This window comes from Lucilia sericata, unplaced genomic scaffold, assembly GCF_015586225.1.
Source record: "Lucilia sericata isolate MDLA Ls3-8-SP2 unplaced genomic scaffold, ASM1558622v1 Contig000125F_arrow, whole genome shotgun sequence".
Lineage (NCBI taxonomy): Eukaryota > Metazoa > Arthropoda > Insecta > Diptera > Calliphoridae > Lucilia > Lucilia sericata.
The window spans coordinates 218,226-235,922 of record NW_023994157.1 but is presented as its reverse complement, the minus strand read 5'-3'; the positions used below and the strand labels follow the sequence as shown (position 1 = coordinate 235,922).

Sequence of the window (17,697 nt, the reverse complement as noted above, 5' to 3'; positions counted from 1 at the left end):
ATACATACATATTTCATATATTACATTCAAAATTGCATGCTTTGGGATTTTAGAAAATAGGATACACATTAAATGGGAAAATTCGTATGCAGGACCTAATAGGAAATTATTCAAATATTTTAAGGTATCATTTTTTGGATTCCATCCCTGATTCTGCTAGATTATTACCCAATACCCTTTTACATATTACAGTAAAGAAACTATATTTTTTTTTACTACACTTCTCGAAACTTACAATCATTTTGCAGGATAATGGTTGTTATTCGTTTATTATGAATATAATTTGACACTTCATTTTCTTCTGTTGTAAACATAAACAAATCCTGAGTTATATTTAATATAATTATCTGAAGATTGTTTTAATTTATACATAATCTGGTGGTTCGGTGTGTACAATTTCGCAATTAGTGTCAATACCTAGTCTAATATGATGTCACAGGGCTGTGTCGGTAACCCTGTGAGAATCCTATAGTCATACTGTACTTTCGCGTTTCATCATAAGCGGAGTTTGGGCTGTTACTTCTTCGTCCGAAAGGCATGCGGGCTCCATAGTATGAATACCACTGCTACCCATGTCGACACAAACTCTGGCTCGATGGATTTGTTGAATTCCTGGCTGGAAATTATGTGTCCTACTAGCCATTGATGACATATTAGCTGCTTGGATTACATTAACTGCTGAGGAAGAATTGTGCTGCTCTGAATGCGTTGGAACTTGATTCATATTGGATGTTGTTGGCAGTGTTTGTTGATGCATTGTTGTAATTGGCTGCATGTGTCCTACTCCTGTTAATATATTATTGTAGTTTGTCCACAAATGCTGGTTTGTATGCCGCGGAAGTGTGCATTGTGCTATGGAACTCGAGTAAACGTGTGGTGTAACATTCTAAAAAAAAATATTTATTTGAATTGATTAACAAGTTATTTCAAGTTTAATTATTTACTTTATTTAATTTTTTTTTAATTAAAGAATTTATGTGAAATTGGACAGCTGTTGGATTGTTATCTCCAATTTTAATGAAATTTACCACACACATTATATGTATATTAGAGCGACCGCAAAAAGTCGATGTTGGAATCTTATTTGTCTTAACCCCACAAAATGATTCCCCTTTCTAGATATTGAGATAGCCGAAATTTGAGCTCGATTAAAAGACGTTAACACGTGCCGCTCGTCATGTTACTTTAAGTCAAACAGAGTTACAACAGATTTTGTCTCCAAAAACGTGACCTGGTCGCGGTAGGAGCATACTTCGTATATTTTGATATTATGTGATAAATGTAGCCATTAGTTAAATATTTTACATATTATTGGAAATAACATTCCTGACTAACACTGATTGGAAGATTCTTATGAATTACGTCCAGGAAACTGAGTTTCTGAACACTGAAAAATAATTCATTCAGTGAACATTTTTTTTCATGAAAAGGAGCGCACAACAGGCCCGATAGTGGCCTAGGTGTATTTCTTAGGATTTGATGAAGTATACATCCTCCTATCAACCTAACCTAACCGTTGTTAAAGATTCATAATGTACATAGATTAAGTATTTCAAAAAGATGTAAAACACAAAAATTGGTTGGAAAATGTAAAAGTTATTAAAAATTCCCCAGGCCTTTAACGTGTCTCAGAGCACTTGATTAGGAAATGTGGAAAAAATTTAACCTATTTTGAAAAATATTCTAATAAAACTATTTTATTACATAAAATATATCTATATTTACTCGGTTATAAGTTTTTGTCCTTAAAAGATATCGTGAACCTGTTCTCAGCTATGATAAAAAAAAATATTCTTTTACACGGCAGTTTCAAAACTCCATTTTCAGTTTTTAAAATCTTTGTTAAACAAGTTTTAAAATTTTTATGGATTTATGGTCAATAGATTAGGGAATAAAACAGTGAAAAAAATTAGGTGTAAACTATTTTTTTTTTGTAATATTTTAGAATATATGTCCTAATTCTTTACAGTTATACATTTTAAACAAAATCTTTACGGAATATTGTCTTAGATAATATAAAATATGTCCTTGAAGTTATATACATATAAATCGTGAAATCCTAAGTCGTAAACTTTGGAGGTCAAATTTTGCAATATTTGGAAATTCTCATTGATACATATCAAAAAATTATTTATTTGTTGGCCATATAAAATAACAACGAAAAAACATAAAATTAACCCTTTAACGCACAATATTAGCTTCGGTTTGAGGTACTAAGCGTGTTTCTATAGCTTATATGTTAGCATTTTTGCCAAAAATTTGAATTTTTTCAAACTTTGAGCGACGAGCGGCACGTGTTAACGTCATTTAATCGAGCTCAAATCTCAATATCTGGAAGGGGGAATCATTTTGTGGGTTCAGACGAACAAGATTCCGACATTTTTTTCTCCCCATATAAGATCCGGTCAGTCTAAGGTGTATGCATTCAATATGTTTCTTTTATTAAGGACTTTTAAATGAGGTCCGTTTTAAAAAAGATAGCGATGGAAAAAGTGAAAAAGGGGAAAGGGACAGGTATGAGGAGGCATATAGGGCCAGACATACAGACAGAAGACATACAGACAACAGACAGACATACATACAGACAGACAGACAGACATAAGACAGACAGACAGACAGACAGACAGACAGAAGACAGACAGACAGACAGACAGACAGACAGACAGACAACAGACAGACAGACAGACAGAAGACAGACAGACAGACAGACAGACAGACAGACAGACAGACAGACAGACAGACAGACAGACAGACAGAAGACAGACAGACAGACAGACAGACAGACAGACAGACAGACAGACAGACAGACAGACAGACGACAGACAGACAGACAGACAGACAGACAGACAGACAGACGACAGACAGACAGACAGACAGACAGACAGACAGACAGAAGACAGACAGACAGACAGACAGACAGACAGACAGACAGACAGACAGACAGACAGACGAAGACAGACAGACAGACAGACAGACAGACAGACAGACAGACAACGACAGACAGACAGACAGACAGACAACATACAGACAGACAGACAGACAGACAGACAGACAGACAGACAAGACAGACAAGACATACAGACAGACAGACAGGACAACAGACAAGACAGACAGACAGACAACAGACAGACAGACAGACAGACAGACAGACAGACAGACAGACATACAGACAGACAGACAGACAGACAGACAGACAGACAGACAGACAGACAGACAGACAGACATACAGACAGACAGACAGACAGACAGACAGACAGACAGAAGACAGACAGACAGACATACAGACAGACAGACAACAGACAGACAGACAGACAGACAGACAGACAGACAGACACAGACATACAGACAGACAGACAGACAGACAGACACAGACATACATACAGACAGACAGACATACAGACACATACAGACGACAGACGACAGACGACATACGACATACATAACAGACAGACAGACAGACAGACAGACAGACGTACATAATACATACATAATACATACATAACATACATACATAATTAATACATACAGACCTACAGACATACATACATTGCATACAACAGAACATAAGACCATACATAAACATACAGACTACATACATACAACAGACATACATACATACATACATACATACAGACATACATACATGACATACTACAGACAACATACATAACTACATACATACATACATACATACATACATACATACATACATACATACATACATACATACACACATACTGCTGGTATTTCAAAAAGTTATGTATATCCAATACATACACAGCAATTAGAGAAAAATATGAATATTTTTATTGCAGATGCTTTTCCGCATATACATAACTCTGAATTGGTATAATTAATTTTCTAATCGATATTGAAAAAAAATTAATACGGATTTAATCAAATTAATCAAACATTTTTCGAAATATGCCACCGAATCCAATTAATAATTAATTACATTAATATTATTTTAATTGAATTTTTGCCACTTATTTTCCAATTAAAATTTTCAATTATTAGTTAATCAATAGTATCATTTTCATGATTAGAGCGAAATCAAAACATTTTTTAATTAATGTGAGCAATTTCATAATTGAAATTCATTTTAAATTTTTTCTGTGAATTCGATTATAAATTATATGGATTCTATTAGTGAATGTTATAACAATACCGAATATTGCAGAACCTGCACCAATGAATATGGCAGTTGAATAAATCCAAACAGTTACAGGGATTTGAGCCAATAAAGATGAATTCTGAGCTACCAAAGTTTGGCTAACGACAGCGGACGTATAAAGGGCAGCAATGCGGGAGATTGTTGATGTCTGAAATGACCTGATTTGTGCCAATAAAATTTTGTTCTGATCAGCCAAAGTGTGGCTTACGACAATCAACGAGCGCTATACGGTATATTGTTGATATTTAGACTGACCTGATTTGTGTCTATAAAGTTGTGTTCTGAGCTGCCAAAGCTTGGCTAACCACTGGGGACCTAGCAACGGACTCAATATGGTTTTTTTTTTGTGCAATTTCAACATTTTCTTTATAAGTTCAATAGGGTAAGGTATTATGCGTTTGTGCAGTTGTCTGTAATACCCAACTTTTTTGTAGGCTCAGAGTCGATTAAGCAATGACCGCTCTTCGGTCTGTGTGTCCGTGCAAATTTTGTGTGCACGCTACTGGTCGCTAACACGCTACTGTATTCCGAGAGAGCTCTAAGCTCTCTGTCAACATTTTGAGAATTTCGACTCTGAATCCTCAGATGATAATAACCACACTACAAAGGTAGAAGTAGAGAAAATGGTGAAAGAGGTGAGTGATAGCATAGAACTACCTTTTACTAAAATACGGCTTTCTGGAGCAGAGAGGAGGAAGTTGAATAAGATAATTCAGGAAATCGGTGTATCAAAACCACGACACTCCAAAGTAGATATTAGTTTCCCTCTCAATATCTGAGGTGAAGTGGAACAGATCTCCCGAGGAGTTGATAACTGAGAATAAATCTAGGAAGAAAAAGAGTTCCCTGTCACTCAACGAACCTCAAGTCAGAATCCTGCGAATAAGGTTGACAACGCCTAGCTAGATATTCCGAAAACTCGAAAGTAACGGTATCTCGAAAGAAGCCTTAAAAACGAGGCCCTCTTATGCCAAAGTTGCCAAAACAAGACACCGGTAGGATCTCTTCTATGCAGTATACGATGTAAGTAATACAAAAGCCAAAATTCCAATCCCTCCCTGGGACGGCGCTAAGATGGTACTGGTAATAAAGAGGGTTCTTCCGGTGCCCTTAAAGTCCACTGTCTACATAAAATGATGGGGTAGTAAACTGGCTAACGAGCGTATATTTGAAATTCCGACACAATAATACCTAAGACGGTGCCCACATAGAACGGATAGTCGATAGTATGGTTAAAAGCAGTACACCAGACAAATATCGGTTGATACCGCGTTAAAGGAATTTGTCTACTATATAGGAGAATCCTTCGAAAGCGAACTGTATACACTGGCGGTATGCATTGACATCGAATTCGCCTTCAATAACGTGCACACTGATCCTTTGACCAGTTTTATGTTCACCGGGTGCTCCGTAACTGGATAAACTACATGCTAGGGAACAGATGGAAAAGTTGCGAGGTGTAAAATATAACTATCAAGAAAAGGGTATTGTGCGGCTCACTGCAAGGTGGCATTTTGTCCCCTTTACTCTGGTAACCTAATCGAGAAACGACTTAGACATATCTGCTATGTATACGATATTGTAGTACCTCTAAGGGAAAGGATCCAAATTAATTCTGCTTCGAATACGGGCTTGAGTTTGGCTCAACCGAGAGACCTAAAAGAGAGGCCTTTTCACAAGAAAGACAAAAATGGCTAAGTATACCATGTTTCCGGTGGCAGACAGTTAAGTACTTAGGTATAATACTCGACTGGAAATTAAAATGGAGATGCTTAATAATCTGGTGGACTTCTTTTGGACAAAAAGTGTAATATCAAACTACTACAGGGAGTTCAGCGTACATGCTGCTTGGGTATATGTGGTGCCAACCAAGGCTTTAGAAATGTTGCTAGATATTGCACCCATTGAAACATACATATATAATATATGAAGCGGCACTTACAGAACGGCTCATTTATTGAAGAGCCAGAAACAGAAATATAACACTGTAATATACCACTAATCGAAATGCGTAAATTGAATTAGAATAAATGACAGCCAGAAGGCAACTACGCAATTTGACGAACGTAAAACCATTTGACGCAACGTGGCACAGTGGTATAGGAAAAAAAAAAGAGGGAAATAATTCGGTAACTTCTAAACGATCCGATTTTGATGAAATTTGGTATGCACAAAGAGGAGGCGTTGTCGAGTTTAGGTTTTGAATTTGGACCTTATAGGCCAACCAGGGGCTCGGCGGGTGGTCCTCAAATTAGGACACCTCGGCTATGTTAAATTTTTAAAACGAAAATAATAGTGCTACGTAAATTTTTTAAAAGATGTTGAGTTTTCCCTAATTAATTTGTCACTTAAAAAACATTAGGTAGGCATGTTATATATCAATAGAAAGGTAATTTTGTCTATTTTTTAAAACTATATATAATTTTTGAAAATTAAAAAATTCGCGGAATACTTTTTAAAAAAAAAATTAAAAAATGTTTTTTATTCAGTTTTTGCGAAGATACAAATTTTTCAAATTGCAATAAAAATTTTATTTATGAATATTTTTTGATGAAATTTTACAGTTAGGTAGATTTTTTTACTCAAAATCCAAAATTAAATAAAAATTTCGAATTTTCTTATTAGAAATCCCGGAATTCCCAAAAAAGTTTTAAAAAATCTCAAAAATGGGATTTTTTGGTTTTTTGCCTATTATATCCATACCAGGGGCGGGGTTATCGAAACCCGTTACAAAATGATTAAGAACATATTGGGTCATATAAAACAGGTCACTATAATTTGATATCGACTATGCGATTTGAGAATTTTTGCTCAAAATTGAATTTTCCATAAAAAATAGGGTTTTTTTGGATGGACCTGGTCCCCTCGGTATCAAAAATTTTTGGGTTTTGTTTCATTTATCGTACTTTATGTAAAGTCAGCTTTCCAAAAAGTATAAATTCTATATACATCTTCTTAGAAACTTTTTAGATAACTTAAAAAGAAAAAGATACTTTTTTCCCAAAAAATGACAAAAAATCGCTTTTTTTTAATTTTTTAAATTAAAATGCCTATAACTTTGGACTCAGTCATGATTTTTACATAATTCTTTCACTGCTTGATATATAAACTTGTTGTTAAGCGAATAAAAAAAATGGCGAAAATCGGGAATATTTGGACCCGCTATTATCAAAAAAACTAAAGTAAGGACGGTAAAAATTTTAAAATTTTAATTTTCAAATGCGAATATCTCCTAAACTATAAGAGATAATTTACTGCTACTTCTATATACGAAATTTTTTTTAAATCGGAACTCAAATGAAGAAATAGGATCGTTTTAAAAATTTAACATAGCCGGGGTGTCCTAATTTGAGGACCCCCCGCCGGGCCCCTGGTTGGCCTATAAGGTCCAAATTCAAAACCTAAACTCGACAACACCTCCTCTTTGTGCATACCAAATTTCATCAAAATCGGATTAACCGTTTAGAAGTTACCGAATTATTTCCCTCTTTTTTTTTTCCTATACCACTGTGCGTGGGCAGAATTAAAAATATGGGTGAGAATTTTCCAAAATATTATAAAATGGTAAATATTTTTGAACTAACGCAAAAATTTATGATACGCCTTTAAAATCAAAGCTTTCAGCTCTTCATGAGGTTGTCCAAGTTATAGAAAGATTACTCTAAATTAAACAATATGTCTTCTTAGACATTGAAGGAAGGTGTCTTCAATAATATAACTACTTTTGCAACTCAACATGCCCTCAATAACTTGGATGTCGAAGAACATTTTAGCAACTGGTTAGTAACAATGTTGAAATCTCATATTGTTACGGCAAGTCTTGAGGCCTAATAAACTATAATGTGCATAAGCTTACTTAAGGTAATGTCAAAATCGAACGAAAAGTCTCTCAAATGCTTAAGAAAATCCGAGGAAACTTTTAGGTGGCTATAATGTACTTACGTGCATTCAAGACAATTTAGCTCTATTTGCACATTTATGTGACACACGTAATAAAAAAAATACATATTTCAAAATATTTTATTGAAATAAATTCATTTTCTTGTAGATTTCCATTTTTTTCTTTATATTCTTTGTGTATAATAAACAAACAATTGATTCCGTACGTAATGTGCTGTCAGTATCGCTCTTTGCTTAAGCAAATAAAGAACGTATGTATGGTGGACTTCAACTAAAAATAAATTTATTGTTGAACATCTTTACAAAGTTCAGAAATATACATGAATTTGAATAACAGGTGCTCCAAGAACTAGTCCTTCAGAATTTCTGGAAACTATATTGCACTTTATACCTGTAATCTTAGTAAAATATCTAACTCTGCCTGAGTAGAGTAAAAACACTATGGTGTACTTTAATATTCGAAATAAATAAAGCCGATTGTATATATTAGAGCAAGTTGAAATCGTAGTCTGACTTCAATGAAATTTGGTGTAAATATTTTCCTAAAATTGTAGATTATGCCCACATTTTTTTCAAATTATATTCATAACTATGACCGTTGACCCCATTGGAAATTCCGGATAGACGAAAGAAAAATATCAACATAATTTGCATCGGAGGTAATAATATTAAGATTTGAAAATATCATTGCAATGAAAAAATAATGCACTAGTATAGCTATAAAACAACTAATTTCATGCGTAAATAGTCATCAACTAAAATGTAGGGAATTTAATTCTTTATAGAAATTTTAATAGCATCAAAACGCGTGCGACGTATAATAAGTGAGATAATCGTAAAAAAAATATTTTTGTAACCTTTGACCGCTTAGCGGACACGTTATTTATGATGACTTTTAATACCTTATTAATAAATGAATTCCGCAGCAAAACCAGTTTAAAGATTGATATGCACAAAGTGCGTTGATAGAAGTATCAAACCAAAGTAAGTAAATAGGAGATGGCAAACAGTGCCGTTAGCGGTTTACTCGTTAGAATAAATGTAATGTTTAATCATCGTTGCATAATAGAGGAGTAAACATAAATTCTATAAGTATTATTAATTCACTAAAGAAACAAATTATTCAATAGGGAATAGGGATGCCAAATGGGACTGGCTTTTACAAATCCCGGGTTTCGAGATTTTACGGGATTACATAAATTTCATTATTTTATATATGCAAATCTTAAAATCTTCATGTTTTTAAAGAAAATTGTTTAATTTTGTGGAAATTAAGCAGACAGAAGACATACATACATTTACATTTAAATTAAAACAATCCAATTATTTCCAATTCTTAAATAAAAACTTTTAGGGCCACAATCTCATTCTCCGGTTATCGTTTAACCGGTAGATATTCTGCCGGTTAAAATAATTTTTGTATGAAAACTGTCAGTATATCGTTTCGATAAAAAATAACAAGACATTGAGAAAATGGGGGTTAGAATTTTATAATTTCTGAAATTTTTTTACCACATACTTCCTAAATAAAAATAAATATCATGTTTCGAAAATAGACGTAAATAATTTTTTAAACCAATGTGAGCAAATAATTATAACTGAGCCCATTTCAATCCTTCGAATATCAATTTAGATCATAAATGAATCTTTTCTTTGAAAATATTTGGAATTTTGTCGACACAAAACACATACTTATTAGCATATAGTAGCATATAGGCGAAAGGGATTGTCAAAGACCTAAGTCCCCTGTCAAAAACCTAACTGGTAAGAATGTATTAGTAGAAGCACAAAAATAAACATAGTTGTTCAAAAGGTACTAACTAATAAATGTATTTTTGATACGTTATTTTTTGTATCTTATTACTCGGATTTCATATACTAGTGAATGCAAATATTAGTTAATTAATTATTTTCAGAAGATATTTCATTTTAAAACATACACGTCTTTTTGTTATTTTTTTTTTTTTTTGCACCAATGGAAAAAGAAAAAAAGTATGTGATACACTTTTTTCATTTTCAATACGAAAATTTACAACTTTTCTTTTTTCAGTTTTAATTAAAATGAAATGTCAAAAAATAAAAAATATTTTTTTTTCGTTTGTAAAATATAAATTATTTTCGGGCTTTTATATACATTAAAAGTGTGGCAAAAAATAATAAATATTAAGTTTAAGTGATAAGAAAATCGCTTAAGTGCTAATATCCTCGCAATTTCGCGAAGAAAATTTGAAGTTTTGTGAGTGCGTTTAGTTCTCTCAAGTGTGTTTTAATCTCTCAAAACTCGTCTGTGTGAAGAGAATAACAAATTTTGTTTGACAACCCCTTCAGTTTAGCCTATATCTCTACTATATGATTATTAGTTTTGGAATACAACATATTCGTAGTATCTACCAAAGAATAAATAAGAAATGAAACTGTTGTCAAAAGTACCTAAGTCTACTGTCATCCGGTACCTAACTCTAAGAATGTATTAGTAGATTTCTCAAGTCAACATAGTTGCAAAAAATAGTATTGAAAAAAAATTATTACATTTCAATTTATACTTTGAAAGGTTTCTTAAGATATTTTCCACATATTTTATCTATAAACATTTTATAAACACGTCTATTTGTTTTTTAATCTATAATATTGAAAAAATAAATTATTTATTTGAAATATCTTTTTCGTTTACGATACGAAAATTTACAACATTGTTTTTTTAGTTTTAATTTCAAACAACAAAAATTCAATGTCAAAAAACAAAAAATATTTTTTTTCGTTTGTAAAAAATATATTATTTTCGGTCTATTAAATGTGTTTAAATTGTGCAAAAAAATTATAAAATATAATGTTAAGTGATAAAAAATATTTTAAAGTGCTATTATCCTCAAATTTTCGCGAAAAAGTTTTGAAGTTTGGAGAGAGAATAAAATTTTTACACATGTGTTGGATTTACACAGCACTCGTCTGTGAGAAGAGCGTAATGTTATTGTTGTAAAAAAATGACAGCGTTTCACTTCTTGTTTATTCTTTGGTATCTACATTCAGAATAAGGTAATTTACCTTAATTTAACTATCATTTAAAAAATAAGTTTTATTCGACTGTGCTGAAATTAAATAAACATTGTGGAGTATTGAAAGTATACATTTGTATGCACTATTTGTATGGAATCATACCACTTTAAAAAATAAAAGGTTCAAATATGTACAAAATTAGCTGTGCTGTATGTATCTATGTATGTATGTATGTATGTATGTATGTATGTATGTATGTATGTATGTATGTATGTATGTATGTATGTATGTATGTATGTATGTATGTATGTATGTATGTATGTATGTATGTATGTATGTATGTATGTATGTATGTATGTATGTATGTATGTATGTATGTATGTATGTATGTATGTATGTATGTATGTATGTATGTATGTATGTATGTATGTATGTATGTATGTATGTATGTATGTATGTATGTATGTATGTATGTATGTATGTATGTATGTAGTATGTATGTATGTATGTATGTATTATATACTTGAATTTTATTGTAGTTTAAATAAAAAAGTCATTAAAGTCTAAAGTACATACATACATTCTATTAATTTATGCATATGAAATTTCATTAAAATCGAACTAACTGTTAAGATATTAAAGATTTATTATCTCACATTTATTATTTATTTTGCTTATCAAATTTTTTGCACATTTAAAAAAAGTATTGTAAAATAGAAAAATATTACGACAAATACATACCATTGAAAGAGATCCCACAACTGAAGATGTTTGTAATCCACTTCGCAGAGTACAATATCCCATGTTATGTGACGAATGAAGAGTCATACCTGATGCGTATTGTTGAGGTGGAGGTGTGTTTGTTAAAAGATTTCTAGTGGGACTACAGCTTGATTCAATTGTAGAAATTTGTTGCTTACGTCTAATGAAATCGATCTGGAAAATAGTGTATGTTGTGGTTAAATATTTGTGCAAAAGTTTAAGAATAATCAGAGCTAAGTTTATAAATACTTATGTTCTGTAACAGTGAGCAAAAATCTGAGACAACCTCTGAAAATTTCACCAAAAATTAAAATTCTTGATGCATGCAGAGATAAAAATAATAAACAAACAACAACAGCACACATAGTAGTACGGTAAATTTGTTTATAAAAACAAAGCAAAGCAAGAAACACTTTACGGATGAAACTGTGTGTTGTTATTGGTCTGAAACATGAAATTCAGCATGTATGTAGGTCTCGGAGTAAAGGCAACCTATACAAGGGAGCATTTTGGTACTTTTTCGTTCTTCAAAAGGTACTTTTTGAATTTTCTATAATATTGAACCTAGAAACATGAAATTAAGCCAGGAGTAAATGAGAACTTATAAAATGGAACCTTTTGGTACTTCTTCGTTTTTCAAAAGTTCAAAAGGCACTATTTGCATTTTCTATAATATTGAACCCAGAAACATAAAATAATGCATGTAGAGCATGTAAATGAGAACCTTTAAAAAAGGGACTTTTAGTAAGTTTTCGTTAATCAAAATGTACTTTTTTGAATTTTCTATAATATTGAACCTAGAAACCAAGGCTGGAAACCGTTTCGAAACGGTGATAAGGTAGCGGTATCGGTATTTTGACTTATTTCGGTATTGGTATTTTAGCGTTATCGGTATTTTGGGTTATTTCGGTATTGATATTTTAGCGTTATCGGTAGTGTACAAAAATATATTTTAGGGGTATTTTCGGTATGATTTAAATAACTAAAAATATGTTCATAAATGCATCAGCAAACTTTTAAATACAAGAAAATAACATTGGTATTATTGTACCATAGGTACTCGTAATTTTTTGAATCCTCATCAAATATATGGGGGGTAGGGTCCATTATATGCAGATTCTCATAATGTTTAGTAGATTGGTTTTGGCTCGTGTGAAACTTACTTATTTCGATTCAATTATGAGCCGATTCTACTAAAAGGCGATGAAAAGATGATGGCTGAAAACCTTAAAAAAATTAGAGGACTGTTCTCTGCATATCGACATTTTAAATGAAATACATACATATGTAACTAAAACTTAATTTTTTGGACTCACATATTTTTTGAAAATCTTGGTGTAGTATCGAATGAAAATTTCGAAGGATTCTACCAAGAGATATTAAAAAGGAAGAAGATACAACGGAAAATGGTCAAGCATGCTTTAGGATTTTTCTTGGTGTATGTGCGTGAAACATCAATGAATAGAAAAACAAATGCAAAGTAATAACTTATATGCACACGTCCTTATAGTAAGTTTTACTTGTTGTTGTTCTTCTTGTCAATTTTGTCCACATTTTAAAAATCTTACTTTAAAGTTCTAAAAAAAATTTTAGTTTTTTAAAACACTTTTTCGTAAAAAATAGACGTGATAAAATTTTTTGTTACCGCACCTGGATTCAGGAGACATAAACTTATCCCAATCAGCCATAAAAATTTAAAGGAGCGCCAAAAAACTTTTTTTTGCAGACCAGAGTAATCTTTCTGGATTGTGGTTTTCATTTGCACTAAGTTCTATACTTGCCTTCGCTGATTCCTTTTCTTCTTTTGTTCATATCACCGTCCGACACTCAAAATTATACACGAACCGAATGACATACGGTTCGTGTATGATATAAATTTAATGAAGAAAAACTGCGTTTTTAGTTTTTCATTTCGTGATCCTGTGTCCTTTTTAAAGTTTTAAAAAGTACATTTTGCAAAAAATATTTTAAAATCCTTCTACTGATCAAACAATGCTAAATTTGATGTCAAGCTAATAAGAGGAGTTGTAAATTATTTTGTGTTATTTTTATTTTATTCTGTCAGAATCAAAAGATGTAAAAAATGTCTTTCAACAATTTTTTGAAAAAATAATATTGAAAATTTAAATAGATTTTAAAGGATAAAAATTTTAAAAGACATTTTTGACAGATCTTTATCCTGACAGTATAAAATAAAAACAAATTAGAGTGCTATATTCGACTGAGCCGAATCTTAAATATCCTCCACCAGCTACTTTTATTTGATTGAATACTTGTGGAAATAAGTTTTCTCATATTTTTAATAGAAAAAACCAACCATTTAAATAGCTTAAATCTGTTACAATTGCAATATTTATTGAACATTACCAACACCATTTCCTTTTAAATTTTTATAGCGTCCTAAAATAAGCTTTAGCGATATTTAGTAATATTTTGTATGGATGTTGTTATATCGTAATGAGTTATGTGCGTTTAAGTGATTTTCTGAAGGGGACCTTGTATGGGAGCTATGATAACAATTTTACAGTAATATTTCTGTATGTAAAAAGAAAAAAAAAAAGAATGGATATCATCATTTGATAATGAGTACGTTTAAACGATTTTCTGAAGGGGACCTTGTATGGAAGCTATGACCAATTTTGGACCGATCCGATACGATCTCTGGATGATTTATACTGATATAAAACTTTAACTTAAAGTTATTAACAAAAAACTCATTTTCCGGGAATATGTACATTTGTATGGGAGGTATATGAAATTGTGGACCGATTTCGCCAATTCTCAACAGGAATAAAGCTCTTATATAGAAACAAATGTGTGATCATTTTTATGGAGTTATATTACACAGTTTTCGTGAAAATTACATTATAATATGTGAAAAAAGCTTAATTTTTTCGGAGTTTTATCAAATTTTGATTCATAACTTTTTCCGATATGAACCAATTTTGCTCATTTTCAACACCAAACTGCCTAGGACAAAAATAAGTATTTTGGGTGAACTTAATTTTTGTTGCTTCGTGTTAACGTGAGAATGTTTTATAAAAACAGACAAACGGACGGACAGACGGACATAGCTAGATCGACTCAGAATTTCATAAGGTCCAAGAATATATATGCTTTGTTGGGTGTCAGATGAATATTTCTGGGTGTTACACACGGAATGACAATGTTATATATACCCTCTATCACCACGGTATAAAAAATTATTTGAAGAATTTTTGAGTTATTGTAAAAAATAATAGTAATTTTAATAAAGAGTGAATCAACGAAATAAACTCATAAACAAATATAAACCTGCTACTATGTTAAATCGTGACCAGTGTTGCCAGAAAAATTTTGACTTATGTCCCCAATCTTAAGCTTGAAGTCCCCAAATAATCCCTATTTTTAAATTGAAATCCCCATAGTTTTCCCCAATTTCTTTCATGAAAAACTGACATGTTCGTCACAAGTATTCTCCATTGATAGGCACTGCACAGTGGGGTCTCCCCGAACAAATCTTGGCATTAACTAAACTACAAAGTTTTGTACAAGTGATTGGTAGCGTTAGAAAGGGGAGAGCTTCTAGATTTGAAATATTAAAAAAGAACTTTGAAGTTAGTGCAAATTTTCGCAAAAAATACACTATGTATTTTCATATTTTTTGGATCATTAGCGCTAAAAATTACTAATAATCCCAGCAAATACTTGGTAATGACTTTCAGTTGTAACCACTTACCTATTAACATAGTTTTCAATGACTATTATATATAGTCCTGTTTACATAGAAGTAGTCTAATAACGTCTTATTAATAATGTGATATATAACTACTTTTTAATTCATTTGTCATCTTCTTCGTGAAGCTATCGGAGCTGTATAAATTTGTTCATACAATTTAAATTGACTTATTTTTCTAATTACTTGTAAGCGATTGTGGTAAGTACTTGCACTAATAACAACACCATTTAGTCAAGTACAAAATCTCTGTGAATTTTTATTTAATTTTTCTTTCAAAAAAGCATATATAAAACGTATGAAAAAGTCTTTGAAATGTTTAGTGAAATCAATTTTAGTTACTCGTTAACTATTGGAGAATTATTTAAATCAATTAATTTTGTGTTAAATAATTCGATTTTTTTAAATAAAATACAAATGTTTTAATATTTTTGTTTTATGGAGTGTTAGAAAAATAAATAAAAAATGCCATAGAGGCAAAAAATATAGATGTGGTGATATTAAGAACACATTATAGTATCTTATGTATATGGTCGCCGAGGGGCCATCAGCGGCCAAATAGTACTTTTTCTCCTTTAAAAATGGCAAAAAAAAAAACATAAATATATACATATATATATGAAAAGTGGCATTTTAATAAGTAGTGGATAATTGAATCCTATTGTGTAATGGTTATTTAAAATATAATTTTTCATACAAAACAACATTATATTTGGACTTGAAAATTAAAATTTTAAGAAAATTTATAGAATGGTAGTTTTTTATATAAAAAAGGTAAAGGTATTAATTAAAAAAAAAACAATATGAAAAATTATATATAAAAAACCTAAACTTTGACGCACAACCTAAAAGCCTACAAAAGGAAAATCGAAAAACTAATTATAGCGTTATATAGAACAAAGTCTTGGCTTTTAAGATACGCTATATTTTTTGCAAAAAAATAATTTTTAAATATTGACTTTTTGCCAAGTTTACTTAAAGGAGAACCCAATGTGCACTGTTTGGTATTAAAAATGGGCAGTATCGGACTTCGATTTTTACATAGCCCTCACACATATATTAATTATGAAGCAATCGTGGTAAAATTTTACACAAGTTAGGTTTATGTACACAGAAAAAAATAATACATAGCTGGAATGAATTTTGTAATAAATAGTATGAATCGAACATGACTTTTTTTTCCCAAACCATTTTCATTCAGAATATTAAAAGTTCATAAAATGTATGAATTTCAACATAACAGAATTTTTTTGGCTTTTACTTATTTTCTATGATATTCTTAAAAAATTGCAAAAAAAGTCCATTATCTACAAATCTGTTTCCATATCTTGTAAATAGTGATCCTATATTAGCAAATTTTGTATGATAATTACATAGAAATGTTGAAAAACAAAATCTGAAATAAGAAAACATCAGCAAACATAGTTAAACATCCATTCTTCATCAAATCCCGCAAATTACGTGCACATCCCATCGATTTCAATCTAAAAATCATAAAGAAATAAAAAATTTTCCAAAGAAAATTTCAAACATTTTTTAACAAATAGAAAAATAAAAATTAAATTTGAAATATTTTAAGTAAAGGCTTCTAGATTATGTTTGAAAAAATAAAAATGAAAAAATTCATATCATTTAGGAACTTATTCTTAAATATTATTAACTTTTGTCAATGAAAGCAGTTCATAATATTTATGCTGAAACTTTTTTCTGTGTACCAAGAAATTATGCTGTAAGAATGGTAATCATTGGGCCACAGTTAGCCCCCATCAGGGTTGGCAAAGTTGGCACAATTGTACTTTTTGGTACAATTCGATGCTTAAAAGTACAATGGTAGTACACCAATCACTCATCTGAGATTTTGTCAGCATCTCTGCTAAAAGTTGAAATTTTCGAAAAATTTAGCAGACTCTTCTAATACAATAAAACTATATATTTTAATTTTTGCTAATTGATATGAGTTCCTTTTTGTATGAAAAAATAATAAATTAGCAAAATTATAAAATTATTGTTTTTGAAAGTAGTATGAGTCCATTCAAATGTGAAAAAATCTAGTATTTCCGCAATATCTATTAAAGTTTTATGCAATATAAAAATTTTTATTGCATTTTAGACCAAATACATGTAAAATAGCTTTACACAGATCAGACTGATT

At 31.0% G+C, this 17,697-nt stretch overlaps 1 protein-coding gene across 1 annotated transcript in view; it reads right to left on the bottom strand.

Annotated features, from left to right (window-relative positions):
• Positions 1-205: 205 nt before the first annotated feature.
• LOC119600879 (carcinoembryonic antigen-related cell adhesion molecule 1) overlaps positions 206-17,697 on the bottom strand; it is a gene marked incomplete at its 5' end in the record, with an annotated part of 210,303 nt that continues 192,811 nt past the window's right edge. The window contains 2 exons of the mRNA XM_037951445.1: positions 206-886; positions 11,810-12,004. Coding sequence (XP_037807373.1) covers positions 473-886; positions 11,810-12,004 — 609 coding nt within the window. The remainder of the gene's footprint in view (positions 887-11,809; positions 12,005-17,697) is intronic.